General features: G+C 43.2%; 3 protein-coding genes across 3 annotated transcripts; 2 read left to right on the plus strand and 1 right to left on the minus strand.

The window, feature by feature from the left end:
* Nucleotides 1-2,579: 2,579 nt before the first annotated feature.
* On the plus strand, nt 2,580-5,779 carry LOC140270271 (cannabinoid receptor type 1B-like). The gene is made up of 2 exons (XM_072365397.1): nt 2,580-2,808; nt 3,424-5,779. The coding sequence occupies exon 2, from the start codon at nt 3,499-3,501 to the stop codon at nt 4,927-4,929; it is 1,431 nt and encodes a 476-aa protein (XP_072221498.1). The 5' UTR covers nt 2,580-2,808; nt 3,424-3,498; the 3' UTR covers nt 4,930-5,779.
* A 582-nt stretch (nt 5,780-6,361) lies between these two features.
* On the plus strand, nt 6,362-8,691 carry LOC140270444 (akirin-2-like). Its single transcript, XM_072365586.1, has 6 exons — nt 6,362-6,531; nt 6,872-7,045; nt 7,213-7,356; nt 7,444-7,593; nt 7,950-8,021; nt 8,149-8,691. Exons 2-6 carry the CDS (start codon nt 6,874-6,876, stop codon nt 8,157-8,159), a joined length of 549 nt encoding a protein of 182 aa, XP_072221687.1. The 5' UTR covers nt 6,362-6,531; nt 6,872-6,873; the 3' UTR covers nt 8,160-8,691.
* A 297-nt stretch (nt 8,692-8,988) lies between these two features.
* On the minus strand, nt 8,989-14,423 carry orc3 (origin recognition complex, subunit 3). The gene is made up of 20 exons (XM_072365683.1): nt 14,280-14,423; nt 14,094-14,145; nt 13,880-13,977; nt 13,309-13,447; nt 13,115-13,219; nt 12,870-13,024; nt 12,629-12,768; nt 12,344-12,503; nt 12,023-12,136; nt 11,794-11,927; nt 11,647-11,710; nt 11,453-11,569; nt 11,291-11,370; nt 10,950-11,083; nt 10,699-10,793; nt 10,469-10,566; nt 10,240-10,381; nt 10,010-10,126; nt 9,730-9,809; nt 8,989-9,187 (listed from the first exon to the last, which is right to left on the minus strand). The coding sequence occupies exons 1-20, from the start codon at nt 14,301-14,303 to the stop codon at nt 9,082-9,084; spliced, it is 2,154 nt and encodes a 717-aa protein (XP_072221784.1). The 5' UTR covers nt 14,304-14,423; the 3' UTR covers nt 8,989-9,081.
* Nucleotides 14,424-15,021: the final 598 nt, after the last annotated feature.

A 15,021-nucleotide genomic window follows, 5' to 3' on the forward strand; every position in this document is an offset into this window, starting at 1 on the left:
ATGGGCTACATAATGGTGCTTTCATGTGGAATCGTTCTAAAATCAATCAATGTAAATCCCTTGCAATATTCATCCTCAAAGCAGGCTAGACGTGAGACAACAGCAGAAGCACACACAAGTTGCTGTTGTCATTGTACAAAGGCCCTTTGCCGTTGTAGACTGCTTTTGTGTTTAAAATATCTCCCTCTGTCTCTGAAATAATGATCATAGTTATTATAATGGAGGTAGATTGCAGCATCATCCCCCTGCTTTGGGGGACAATAGAAGCGAAACATAGAATCTTTAAGCAAAACATCAAATAGTCAAACAGAAGTCACTTTATATCTGAATTAATTACAGATTAATCTTCCTCTCACCTGTGACAACCACGGTGTTTCTGTCCCTCTCTTATGAGCTGACTTTATGAAAAGAGCACATTGCATAAACTGTTCTGCCTCGAGTGATCACTGGCTGCTTGGGTTTTCTTCACAATCAGCATTAGAAGTGTTCCCTGCTTGTTGGATGTCTCCTCGGCCACTTGGACTCTGCCAAAAGTGGAGGCTGGCATCACGAGTAGTGTCTTTCATTGTTTTCCCATTCTGCTGGATCGCCAAATTTCATGTATTTTCCACAACGAGATACATGTAATTTGGGAGATAGCACTTCAACGAATGCTCAGTGGAAATAATTGTGCAGCTGCGTGGGGCAGGAAAGGAGCTCTTAATGGAGTGTTCATGTGACCCCCAACTGCTGTAAATAGATAAATAAATGGTGGAGGATATTCAGAATGGACCGAGCGATACTGTGAGTTTAAAATTGCACTCAAATTATGCAGCATGGTTCCTATTTATATATAAGCGTGAGATTACTGGAACAGCTCTTTTCCAGATGCAGCGTCGGAAGAAACTGCATGCATGCTTTTACTGAAATAAAAGAAGTTATCCAGAAAAATATATACTTTAAGTGACAGAATTTTGCAGAATGCCTCTGAATTATCACATCAGCAGCATATTTGATGTTGTACTTTGACAAACTAATTTCAACCCAACATAGTTCACGACTGGTTATTTTACCATGAAAATTGTCGTAGTTTTGAAAGAGGAATGTTTTGTATTACTTTACAGGATTTCAAACATTTCCGGCCTTCCTTTATTATATTTTTCACCTTATAACCCACCAAATATTTTCAGTGGGTAACTGGCTTCGCACCTGGACTTCAACAAGAGAGCACAGTGCTGTAATATGTACAAAAAAAGTATTTTGCCACTGGCTTGCTGAAATAAGCCAGGCCTTCCCTGAGGCAGACATGAACTGAATGGCAGCAAGTTTTCCCAGAACCTGTATATATATCATTCAGCATTAACAGTGCTGTCACAGATGTGGAACTTTTAAACTGTGCACAGATGATATTCTCCTTCTGTTCTTTAGGAAGACACAGCACTACTGGTTTCCAAGTTTTCCTTCAAATAATTATTAATCAGATTAAGGAAACAATTTTCCTCATCATCTCAGTGCTATGATATGAGCCGGGATCCAGAGAAGCAGCAGAATAGTTGGATCTTATCTATGTACGTTTCATCTTCGGAGGAGTCTTGACTTACATTTGGAGATGCAGTGATTAACTGTTTTCAGAAGAGTTTCTAACCCCAGTGCAGTGATTTCCACATCCGAGTTAATCATGATCGTACTGTAAAACCATGATCTTTATGCAGTGTTGCAGAAGATGATGCTCATTCAGTATTTGTGTTGAGTCTTGTCCCTCGAGTACACAGAAGTCTTCTGTCCTCTCAGAACCTTTTAGAATTATGCAATATAGATGATGAAAACCGCAACTGTTTTGCAGTTTGAATTTTAAAAAAAAGGTTTTCCTTTTGTTCCTTTTGTTTTCCTCTTTTTATACTCGATTGCTGTCATACTACTCAATTAATCTGACTAGTTTTCATCAGGATTTCTTTAAGGCTGCGCTTTGACAGGCTTTTCTTGCCCCTTATCCGACTTTTTAAAAATGTTTCGGACACCTTATTGTAAACAGCAGCATATGTATCAATAAACAAAGTATTTCTTCAGTTGCCACAATTGTTAAGGTTTCTTTTGGCTTCCAAAAAGAGGGTTGAAATTATCCAAAAATTACTGGGCTCATCTAACAAAACCTCCACTGCCCCCCATCTCCTTTTGTTTGGGGGTGGCTTAAAGCGAGGATTGTTACACTGCTTGCGTTTACATTGTCATGGTAAAACATTGGTTTGCCACAGTCATATTCAATTACTACTTATAAATTTGAGCAGCTTGACAAAATAAGCCAGCATTTGTTCGGGAGTCTTCAAAGACTCCATCTGTAATCAGTGCATTTTCATCTGTTCTCAGTCTGAGCTTTAAAGTGACAGCACAAAAGTGCGCTGGATGAACGCTGAGGAGGTAAATCTCCACACAACTCAGTTGCTTTTCTGTGTTGCCAGCGGCTGCTGTCTTCATTTATAAATAGGTGGGGATGATGCTGGCGGATGCGCTCCCCATAGTGCGCTCGAACACCTCAGACCACGTGACCATCAGGCGCACAAAGCGCAGCCTTATAACCGCCCGCTCTCCCAAACAAACCCACACCCCGTCGGCTATCAGTCTGCTTTAATGTCTTTGATGCTCACCGTTTCTAGCTGAGGACTCCACGCGGGGTTCTTCACCTGGTCAATCACTGCAGTAGCAACCACAGCAACTTCACAGTCACTTTTCGCTTCATTGGAGTTAGGCCACAGATTTTTACTCTCGGTTTAGAGTAATTTCTTTTCCGCGGCACGGACCTGTGTGCGGGATATTTGCTCTGAGAAAATCAAGGTATGTCTCTTATAAAATCACTATAAAATGTATTTGTAATATAAATAAATATCTGTTGTGTTAGTTTTTTTTCATATAAACGAACCGTACTATAATTATAGTACGTGTGAATATATAACTCTAATATAACTCTAATTATAGCGTTTCAAAACTAGCAAACGTTTCATTTGAAAATCATCATGTAAACCTGGCTGTTAATAATTGATATCGTGATTACTGACATATTTTCATAGTTCAGGGATCAGATATGTTTACGCTTTGTAGTCTCTCTCATGATGCCTAATTAATCTAGTGATTGCCGGAAGAAGCTTAATGCGTAATGACCTTATTTAATTAATAAGAAAGCCCCCACTGTCCTGCATACATAATGCTATGATGTCCCCTGAGGCTGCACAGGTTCATCAACTGTTCAGTTTCCCACTGTTGTCTGGGAGGCATCTGTTCAGGAGTCAGCTGGCTGATACACAGATTCCCCCAGTAACACAGTTATTTTCCAGTTTATTAATCATTAATAAGTAGTGAGCTGATTAGTGTTACAGATTGATTTGGATGGAGATGTCATTAAAAACACTTTTATGTATTCTTCATGAAAAACATGTCCTTTTGTCTTTGTAGATGTCCTTTTGTTTGTGTCTAATGTTGCAACACCACTCGCCTCCTCACTGAGCATCTTGCAGCCACAAACCAGCCATGAAGCTGGCTTTGCATCGAATAGCAGGTACCGCAATGAGCACCCTAACAACAGGTGCCCAGTATCTCGGCTCCAACGACGCCAGCTATGACGGCCCCTCAGTCGACTCCAGCCTGGTCAAGAATGGATTCCACTTTGAGAAGTCTCACGCTGCCTCCATCAGCAGCTCATTCGCTGAGGTCATCCCTGGGAATAAGGAGGTCATTTTCACCGCCCTCTCTCCCATTTTTCCCACTAACATGTCAGACTTCATCCTGGACAACGCCACCTCTGTGGAGGGAGGAGGAGCCGCACAGTGCGCTGAGAACTTAGTGGACAACCTGGAATGCTTTATGATCCTCACTCCCAGTCAACAGCTTGCAGTTGCCATCTTAGCACTCACCCTGGGTACATTTACGGTGCTGGAGAACCTCATGGTGCTGTGTGTGATCCTACACTCCCAGACACTTCGATCTCGGCCTTCCTACCACTTCATAGGTAGCCTAGCAGTGGCAGATCTGATAGGAAGCATTATTTTTGTGTACAGCTTCTTGGACTTTCATGTCCTTCACAGAAAAGACAGCCCCAATATTTTCCTCTTCAAGCTGGCTGGGGTTATCGCCTCCTTCACTGCCTCTGTGGGCAGTTTGTTCCTCACTGCAATCGACCGCTACATCTCTATCCACAGGCCCATGGCGTACAAGCGCATTGTCACAAAGACTAAAGCAGTGATTGCATTCAGTATGATGTGGACCATTTCCATTGTCATCTCACTGCTGCCGCTGCTGGGTTGGAACTGCAAGCGCCTCGGTTCGGTCTGCTCAGACATCTTCCCTCTCATTGACCAGAAATACCTGATGTTCTGGATTGGAATGACAAGCATCTTGGTCTTGTTCATCATATATGCCTACATGTTCATCCTCTGGAAGTCCCACCACCACGCTGTCCGCATGCTGAGCCGCAGCTCGCAGAGGAGCGTGATTATCTACACGGCAGAGGGAACCAAAGTGCAGACAGTGAGGCCTGAGCAGGCTCGGATGGACCTCCGTCTAGCTAAAACCTTGGTCCTGATCCTGGTGGCCCTCATCATCTGCTGGGGTCCACTCCTAGCCATCATGGTTTACGACCTCTTTGGGAAGGTGAACGATGTAATTAAGACTGTATTTGCCTTTTGCAGCATGTTGTGCCTGCTCAACTCCACCGTGAACCCTGTGATCTACGCCATGAGGAGCAAGGACCTGCGCAGGGCCTTCCTCAACATCTGTCACATGTGGCGGGGCACAACACAGCCTCTGGACAGCAGCGGTGAGAGCGACTGGAACAGTAGGAGTGTGAGAGCCACTGCAGGTGGGGCAGGGAAGGATGGAGGGAGCGGTGGTAAGACTCAAGTAAAAGTAGCCCAGGTTACTGTTTCTGGAGTGACTGAGACATCTACAGCAGAGGCGGTCTAAAAGACAGGCTGTGCTGGTACAATTGTGAAGAACAGATGGTGTGTAATCGCCTCAGTCCTGTCAGTGAACAGCTCTGTGACTGTGAAATGAGCCAAAAAGGACTGAGATACAGAACTGAAAAACAAGCTGATTCTTTCTTTTTTCTCAACAGCAATTTGTGTTATACTCTGTATGGTAGCGTGTGGTGACCCTACTCATTTTGCCTTCGTTGTGTTACAAGATTGTCTTACATAATTCAGTAGATGATGTTGCATCTTTTAAAAAAAAAAGATATTTTGCTCAAAGGCATTTTCTGTCACAGCATTATGCTTGGTCATCTTTACTCTACTTTAAATGTGCAGAAAATATAACAGATTCCAGCTTTGTAAATACAAAAGTCGTTTCCTGTTGTGTTTTCATATCTACATCATATAGCAATACTGTGGCCGTGATTCAAAGTAGAATTCTGTCGACTGTCATGCAACATATCTCATCTGAATGGGAAAAGATGCTTTTGAGGAAAATGTTTCCTTTCTTTAGTGAAGTAAAATTGAAAATGAATGATTTTAGATAAGCTTGACAGATGCCCAGTTTAGTCCAATGTTTCCTTGTGTATTTATTTATTTAACTACTTATTTATGTAATTTTGCAAAGCAAAATGGTGGTTCGCACTTTGGGTTTTTGATCAAATCAAAACTTCAGTATGTAGTAATCTGGGGAGTGTTGCATAGTTTGTTGTTCAACATGTGATTATTAAAACAATTACAGTATATTGTTCAAGGCTGTACAGCCCTATTCGTGTGGAACATCCATAGTGCCATTGTGTCTGATAACGAGTACGAACAAGGATATGTGCTCAGTAGATACGATACCTTTGTCTATTTTAATGATAATTTTATCAACATCTCTGGCATCCTTTTTTTAATAAAAATTTTTTTTTTACAATAAAATGTCAAAAGCTGTTTATTGGCCTCTTTTTTCCCCACTCTTTTTAAAAGAATAAATGCATTTGAGTGTATGATTTTTATGTTGTGTTTCGTACCTCAAGGCGATTAGCCTTAGGAGAGCTAAAATGCAGCTCTAAAAATAAGAGGGAGTAAAAAAGCATTTAATAATGGTATTTTCTTATATATGTATTTTCTTTTGTTCGCAATTTAGTCAATTTGCCATCAACTCCTCAGAGCTTCCAGGAGTCGCCAGTTTAAAGAGTGAAGCACTTCCCCCTCGTGGAGATTCTTGGAAATTGATTTACCATGACCACGAGCATTGACTACACTATGAAACTATGAAGTTGAGACGTAAACTAATTAAATTTAAAATGTGAACTGTTCTTGATGTAGGTTAAAACATTTCGGACGATATCAGCCCCATCCTGTGCGTTATTTCACTACATAACCCAGAATGCGTTGCGTTGTGTTATGTTTCCTACCTGACGTCACGAGCCGGAGAAGCCGATACAGCCTCATATCAAAAACAGGCTGCTAAGCAGCGTTAGCTAGCCTCACTATCTAACGGCTGATAGTTGGCCCGCTGGCTGGTCGTCGCTTCAACTTTTGGAAAACAACTTTTACGACAACGCGAGTTGGTTAACGCAGTCAGAAATACCTATCCCCCCCTCAAAAGGTAAAAGAAAATCAGGTTTATTGAATTGTACAACAGAACGTACTCTCCTGTCAGCGGTGGTCTAAGCTAACGTTAGCTTTGTTTTCTTTTTGATTATTGGCTAGCGGGCAACGCTAACGTTAGCGTGCTACTAGATATTTAAAGCCCGAGCTGCGCACTATGTTCAACATGTATTTCTTGGCAAGGGAAGACGGCTTGTAGCTGGGAATTTACACCGTTACTGACGAGTCGCATTAGAGTAACCACGATCAGCCTTTATCTAAAGTTATCGGTGTTATCACCTCATTATTGTCCTCTTACGGTGTTTGAACCATCTTTTCTCTCTTCTTTGTATTTGAAGTCATGGCGTGTGGAGCCACCCTGAAGAGGACCATGGATTTCGATCCACTGATGAGTCCTACGTCCCCCAAACGACGAAGATGCATCCCAGTAGCCCCATCGTCTTCATCCCCTAGGAAGTACCTCAGCCTAGAGCCCTCGCCATTTGGGGAGTCGTCCTCGAGACTTAGCGCAGGTAATGTTACTAACGGCGCCTAAGTTGGCCACAGTGATTCAACCTCATGATAAACAATATTAACAACATGTTGAGCCACACGAAAAAAAAAGGATTGGACTGGTTGCTTATCATAAAAGCTGATCAGACTTTACAGATATACCCTTTTCTGTCTTTTGACCCACTAGAACAAATCCTCAACGGCATCAAACAAGAGTACAAACGCATTCAAAAGAGGAAGCATCTAGACGGAGGCTACCAACAGTCAGAGTGCTGCTATTCTCCAGAATCCCCATCCCAGTCCTCCACTATGAATGTTTCCGGCATGACAGGTTGGTTTTTCAGACTCTTCGATGGCATTTTTGACACAAAAAGCGACTATTATCGGCATCCTGAGAATTTGTTTGATTTATAAACAGGGACGTGCTCAGGAGGCGTCTCTCCGACTAGAAAAGAACAGCCATTATTCACCCTCAGACAAGTTGGAATGATCTGCGAACGCCTGCTGAAAGAAAGGGAAGAAAAGGTGCGGGAAGAGTATGAGGAGACCATGACTTCAAAACTGGCAGGTTGGTTCATTTAGAAGAGGAGATGCTATGAATTTAAAGAAAAATAAGCCAACACAACACGCTCCAGGTGGACGGAACAGAAAAATAAATAATTTCAAAGCCATTTCTCTCGGCACATAGCAGTTGTTTATAATTGAAAACGTGTTATCGGTCAGTTTTCTGTTACTTGGCTAATGGCGGTTACTATGAGTAAGTACTAACTTACTAAACCGACCATTTATTGTGTCAACTATCAACAAGTTGGCTGAGCTACCAGACTACATCACTGTTTAATACCAATCAGTGTAATTTTTCTTAAGGTGCACAGGTAAGTGTGGAGCAGTCCTAACGGTCGCTCCCTGTTCTTTGAATTGCAGAGCAATACGACACCTTCGTCAAGTTCACACACGATCAGTTAATGCGGCGATTTGGGGAGCAGCCTGCAAGCTGTGAGTTTTTAAAGATATTATTTTTTCCACATTCCCGTTTCACTGGCACATTATCAGTGAGAAAGTCTGCCTTTGAAGTCTAAACTAACTGGTTTCTGTACTTCATTCCACCTCCCTTTTTCTCCAGATGTTTCCTGAGTGTGGCACAGAACCTTTGCAAGATGGCCTTCTCTCTCTCTCTCTCTCTCACTCTCTCTCTCTCTCTGCAAGCTATCATGTGATATTTCAGCAAAGAAAAACGCCGCTCGCCATCGTAAGAGATTCAGTTTAGCTTGTTTAAATGAAACTTCTCTCTCACTGTGCCATATATCTGTCTTTGGGCAAAGGTTTATATGAAGCTGTTGTTGGTTGTTACCACTCTGTCGTAAGCAACTAGGTGCTTCCTAATGTCAATTAATGGACCCAGTCTCTACCAGTGGCCTCTGTTCCTCCAGCTGTACATGTATCTACAGTTATCTCACTTTTGTAATGATTCCCAGCATTCCAGGCTTTGTCACTTGTTTATGTTCGTTACTTGTAAATGAGATAAAGCAGTGAAGAGTTTTACACAAGGTCTGCTGGTCAATCTGACAGGAAGTGCAAGAAACAAGACGAACAGAAAGATGTTTGCAGTTTGTTCACTGCTTTTTAAAATTCGGCATAAAGTGGGCTTCTGCCTTCTTTTTTTTTTTTTTTGTTTTCTCCCCCTTCTTCCTACCAGTGTTTTTATTTATTTTGAGATTTGCTCTGCTGGTATCCTCTTTGAAACCGTTGTACTTTATGGGGGGGACCCAATAAAAAAATCTTTAGAGTTGAGAATCTTGTTGTATGTTGAACATCCGTCCGAGTTCGTATCCGCACTGTTCTTGTTAGAGAGACCCGGTGGAAGTACATTTAACACCTGAAAGCAATGTTTTTATCTTTAGACGGCGAAACAATGTGTGTGATCAGCGTAATATGAAACTGAAGAGGCGTGGAATGCATAATTTATTATAGAAAAAAAACATATCAAAAGTTAGCGGGGACTGAAAGGAGACATTTTAACAGCTGCAGAGGTTTCTCTCCTTCGTCGGGGTAGCGGTCAGCAGCCCCCCCAGGTGAGTCGGGCTACGTGGTCGGTCTTCTGCTTGGTCGACTTGATAAAGCCCAGAAATTCCAGCTCCGACACAGCACGGATGAAACGAGCGCTGAAGGACAAGTTAAGGGATGAAGAGTTGAAACTGCAATTAAATATTTAGCCTAGAATGATTGGTCTTGACCACATTTGTCATTATAACGCAAGGACTGCTTGTTGCATATTTAAAGACCATCAGAATTTAAAAATTCATCATTGCTGCCGTAATATTATTGTCGTTTCTAAACCGTTCGCAGAACCAAACCCCAGACAACTCGTGTTGCTTCATTTGGCTCCTCTCCTAATTTGTGCAAGTTTCCTCTCGCCTTCAGCCCATTTTTGTGACCTCACACTCACTGACAATAGTTTGCAGAAATCTTCATGCGGCGGCTTCTACGTGATCATCGGTTATGATCCAGTGTTGCTTCAGGTCAGTCTCCTGTGTACAAAGATCTCTCCAAACCCTAAATTAAGCGATTCTGCTGTGCATGATGAATCTCCCCAGTCTATAGATATTTATGTTGAACTAATTGCTCAGTCTTTCAAAGTAGTGAACCTTGCATCCAGAAAAAAAATAAAGAAATAAATTAAGACATATTTGTCCATCAAGGATACTGCTTGACCTCATCCACTTTCCCATAACTGTCCGAGTCTGGATCGATGCCCTCTGCAGCGGACACCACAGTGGCGTAGGCCTGAAAACAAACAAACACACATGATCAGTCGTGTCAGTGTCCCAAGTCACCCTGGACCAATAAAAATACTTGATCTGCTCGATCAATAAAGCCACTTCTTCGAGAAGACAAAAACACAAGAACTGAAAAAGGCGCGGTTGTTAAAGCTGTGACGTAAAAAAACCCAAATGCTGTTCTTCTGAGGAGGGCATTAGACTCACTTCGAGCCAGTCGTACAGGTTGATCAGCCGGCCGCACTCCAGGTGGAGCTTGTATGCGATGCAGATATCCGGAGCTGCGTTAGAGACCGTTCCATCTTCAGCCTTCAAGCTGTCGTTCTGAAAGGAGTGGGGAACACTGTGAGAGGGAGGTGCTCCTCGCAGCAGGACGGGAACAGCAGCAGCAGCAGCACAAAAGAGCTCTGGGTCACTCCTGCTTTTAAGACCCTTACCTGGAGATAATAGAAGGGGCTGCTGAGCGCCGCCTGAATGGAGGTGCGAGGAGTCGCGTTGAGGTGGCGTCGCACGGTGCCAGACGAGCTGTAGTAGCACACTTCGCTCAGAGTCTGAGACTCTGGCGGCGGCAGGTGACTCCTGGGTAAAACAACCACAGTTGTATAGAGTCGCAGAGCAGAGCTCGGGTGGGATTTATCGATTTATTTTTTATTTTTTTTTGCTTACTTCACTAAACTGTCAACGAACTCGAGAGCTTCATTCCTCAGAGTCTCAAACGGGCTCAGTTTCTTTGATCTACGCGATTCGTTCATCTCCAGCAGGGTCTGCAACAACGAAGGGAAAAAAAATCGCAGAGTTTTCAGTGTTAATAATAACCAGTTCTCCAGAGGTTGGAAATCTTTTCAAATGAACACGGCGAGGAAGCCATTCTTAGGCAGACCGACCAGGAGACCGACCTTCTGTAGCTGAAAGAGGTCCGTTTTCTTTTGAAGGTCTTTCACTGGGGAGATGACGCAGTCTTCCACACTGGAGGCCACTTCGGCGGCAGCTGCTGCAAAGAAAGAAGCAGAAAGACTAGAATTACATCTCAGAAGGTTATTCCACTTCGAGCAATCATTTTGTGAGAGGGGAGAAACCCGAGACCTTCTGTACAAACAGAGTAAAATCATGCATTTGGAACCTTTTTTTTTTTCTTTTTACTACTCACTGTCCAGCTGCTTGAATTTAGCCAGCAGTTCCTCGAGCTGGACTAGAGCATTCTTTATCTTCTTCGACTTGACCGGTTGCAGAATCTCCGCACACCTCTGGAGCAACACAATAAGCTCGTCTTTTGCCAACATCCTGGAGAAAAAGTTTACGCATGACAAATTAAAATAAAAAATATGTGGTGAAATATGTAAATAACATTTGCTGGAGGGAAATGGGAGTAATTACCGTGTAATAACAGACACAAGGAATACTTATCACAAGATGTATATTAAAAGATGCCTTGAAGTTCAGATTTTTATCATTTTCTTTTAACCTGTACACAGAGATCAACTCTCTTACCTTAAAAGCTTCATGGCACACTGGTAATCCTCAGTCTCCCACACATTCTTTTCGAGACATATCAAATGGAGCTCCCTGATCTGCGATGCACAACAACAGACACCAGTGACATCAATCAGGTAAGATTCTAGTACGCTGAGAGTTTACACTGCAAATTCTTGCCTGTTTTCCAAGAGGATATCGAGGTAATGATGAGGTCAGAGTGTGGAGACACCTCAGGATGGGGTAATAGTTCTTGTGGTACCTGCGGAGCTCCTTTATCAGTTTCTGACACACCTCCTAAAAAATAAAAATGGACTGTTAGCAGATATGTGCCCCAGTAATGGCAAAATGAAGAGGGAAAACAGAGAATGCACCTTTAAATGAGTGTCATCTGTCGTGAGCTTGCTCTGTTCCTCCATTTCCTGCTTCTCCATGTACCTACGATGCACACACACTTATCAAAAAACAGATGTCAAAGCGTGTATTTGTACATGTAAAATGTAAAGAGCCGACAGACTGACCTCTTGAACGTCCGCAGCTGCCTGATCCTTTCCAAGTCGCCGTGACCGAGCTGCGCCACGTTAAGGAGGGCCTCCTTCTTCCTGCAGCACAGCACACTGAGAGGCTGCGAGTGAAAGTGCTCCAACAGGGCCAGCTGCACAGAGAGGGAGAAGTCACCGGGTGTCGGGGGGTTTGCTCGTCCGAGCTACGTTTCCGGACCGGGACGGAGGTTCAGACGCTGACACTTACCTGCAGGCCCTTGATGAAGTTTCTGACTGAGAAGTCGTGGTAAAGGAAGATGCTGATCAGCACCTGCATGACTTTTCCGTTGAGTTTAAAGGGGAACTGAGGAGTCAGGATCAACTGCAAACCAAGCAAGGCAAAAAGGAAACGATGAAAATGAGTTAAGCAGTGTTTCTACCACTATGAGTCATTTGCACACAAGCCAGAAGCCAAAATGACGAAGTGTCGAACTCGCACCTCATCGACAGCCAAGAAAGCAGCATTAAAGCGCGTTCGAGAGATGAACACCCTGCTCTTTGATTGGACAGGGTGTCAGGCTGAAGCTACCTTGTCGAGGACTGTGGCGAGGTGCTGCGTGCAGGACAGGGACTGGAAAAGCTCGATGCACAGCAGGGAGGACACGGAGTGGGGCAGCATGTGCTGGATGGTGCTGGGCGATGTGGCGACCCCAAAGATGAACGTCAGGGGAAGCCGCTCGATGTACCGGCTGTGGAGTCGCAGTTAACAGAGACGCCATCTTAGACCACATACATCTGAGCAGGTGATGGAACAAGTTTAGGTGCCAGCTGCTTCAGAACGTTACTAAATTATGACTCGAGAGGTCTTACCCACCTGCATATGAGTATGAAGTCCTGAAGAACTCTTGGGTTAAAAGCTTCCAAATCTTTGAAAATGATGACCACAGGCGGCTGCTGCTGGTGGTGCTCCTCCCTCACTGAAGTGCTGCGCTTTTTCCCTGGGGAGTTGGATTTCTTAAAACACAAAATAGGAACACTTTGTCAACTCAAACTGCTGCTATGTGCTTAAGTGTAAACGTGAAAGCACAAAAACCCGGCATTGGTTGTGCCCGCACCGTTGTCTTTGAAGTGTACCAGTCGCAGAGCGCACCCAGAGAGCAGTGCACACTCTTGTGGAGCTGAGTCTGCTCAGTTTCCTCCTCGTCATCATCCACGGCAACAACTGTATCCATCAGTCTCTCCAGGACCTTCTTCATCAAATGCTTCAATGCTGACAAGAAAACGAAGCAAACGATATAGATCTGAATGCAATAAACGGAGCTGAAATCCCGAATGCACCATCGGTCAGCCGAGTTCCTACCTGCACACTCTTTGGCCTGCACAGAGACTACGTGAGGAGTGACGGACTGCCGGAGCAGGTCAGACAAACTGTGGAAAGTCACGTCATGGTCTGGGACATTCACACCTACGGTGAAAATGAAAAGGAGGTCAGGCAGGGAAAAGCAGTAACTGTGAACTCTAATGTGAAACACAACTGCTTTATCTGCTGCATACCCAGCACAAGGGCGGCTGTGGGAATTTCGCTGGCTCTCATCCGCGACGTCCAGTCGCTGTGCTGACGAGAGAGGGAGCACTTTTTGGTGAACTCCAGCAAGCTGTCCAAGATTTGCCTGTTGAGTTCATCCTGTAAAAGCTTAAAAAGGGGAAAAAATATCCTTCAAACTCCGGGACCGAACACCGAGCAAATCTTATAACCCTATCTAGTGAGTGGCTGTCTCCATTATGCATCAAAGCATCACTGCTTTTATGTGTCATTTAGTCATTTTGAGTTGGGTTTTGACTTCCTTGCTTTTTTTAACGCAGTCGTTTTGGTCGTTCTATTCGTCTTCGTAGCAAGTTCATGTGCAACTGTGGTGGTTTTGGATCACATTTTACTTGTTTCGTTGTCCATCACTCCTGCATCTCATTTAGTCGACTCTGTGTTTCTTAGAGAAATAAGAGTTCATTTCTGGGAGGTGTTTAGGACCTTTTTGAATCTTGGGGCACCCTTGCCAACTCACGCCTGTATAAAAATGTAATAGAACATTAAAAAAAAATGCCACCATCATGAAACATCAGCTCTTACCTCTGTGTCGGTTTTGATTTTGTCCCACAGATCCTGACAGAGCCTGTATCGTGTTTTACTGCTCTCTGCACCCTCGCAGCCATGGATGAAGTAACTTTCTGCGCACAAACGGCATCAACGAGATAAGAACCCCCAAAAACAGCTGACAGCTCGCGATTTTAAACTTAAAATGGGGGGGGGGAAGTTACTTCCCCTAAACATCGCCCAAGCTCACCCAAATCGAGAGTCTTCTTCTTTTTAGCACTGGGTTTGAAAACGAAGCAGCCCTGGGATGACCACAGGTCACAAACGATGTCAGTGCACAAACACACACACATACACACACATAAGTGATGAAGCCATTTTGTTTCATGCCGGTTTCGTGAGCTTTATCACACATGCGAGCAGGAGAAATCCTTACCTTTGACACAGATGAAGTAGACATCGTTGCACGGCTAACATGAAACCGCGTTGGACTCCGTCAACAGCTGGAACCGACTATCATAAACACGTTTTTAAAATGCCGGCTGCGTTGCAGGCTGACGCACGATCAACTTCCCGCCAATGTGACGTTTACGGAAAGGGTTTTGTGTAGTTACTGTATGAGTAAGGAGGCGTGTATTTATTATATTGTACGTTGGGTTCACCCATTCAGAGTCAATTTACTTGTACAACCTAATTTGTGAGGTTTGGGCATTACTTTTGCAAAAATACTAGCCGAATGTGATTATTTTACCGCGGTGGATATTTGTTAACTATACTGATCTTGAACGTACCCCCTCCATCTTTAAAACTGATTTAAATGCTTTGAATCAGTTAAACTAGTACATGTACATACAAGCTTTCATACTTCATATTCATCACGTGAATATTAATGTAATACAAACTACAATTGTCTAGCTTTTAACAATATATTTCAATATATATTTTTTTTCAGATAGAGGGTACCTTGGTACAATTATTTTGAACCTGTAAAAACAACAATAACGGCCATGTAAAAATAATTTAATTAAAAACTTTTTTTTTTTTTTCAAAATTTGTTATTAAAACTTTGTCTAAATGTGTCCCTTGTCAAAGATATTCAAGAGACAAAGAAGCTGGCCATTTTATGTGGGTTGGAGAAATTACTTTCCCCTAAAAATATGTCAAAATCTTATCATTTG

Source organism: Leuresthes tenuis, unplaced genomic scaffold (assembly GCF_036924035.1).
Source record: "Leuresthes tenuis unplaced genomic scaffold, fLeuTen1.0.hap1 SCAF_15, whole genome shotgun sequence".
Lineage (NCBI taxonomy): Eukaryota > Metazoa > Chordata > Actinopteri > Atheriniformes > Atherinopsidae > Leuresthes > Leuresthes tenuis.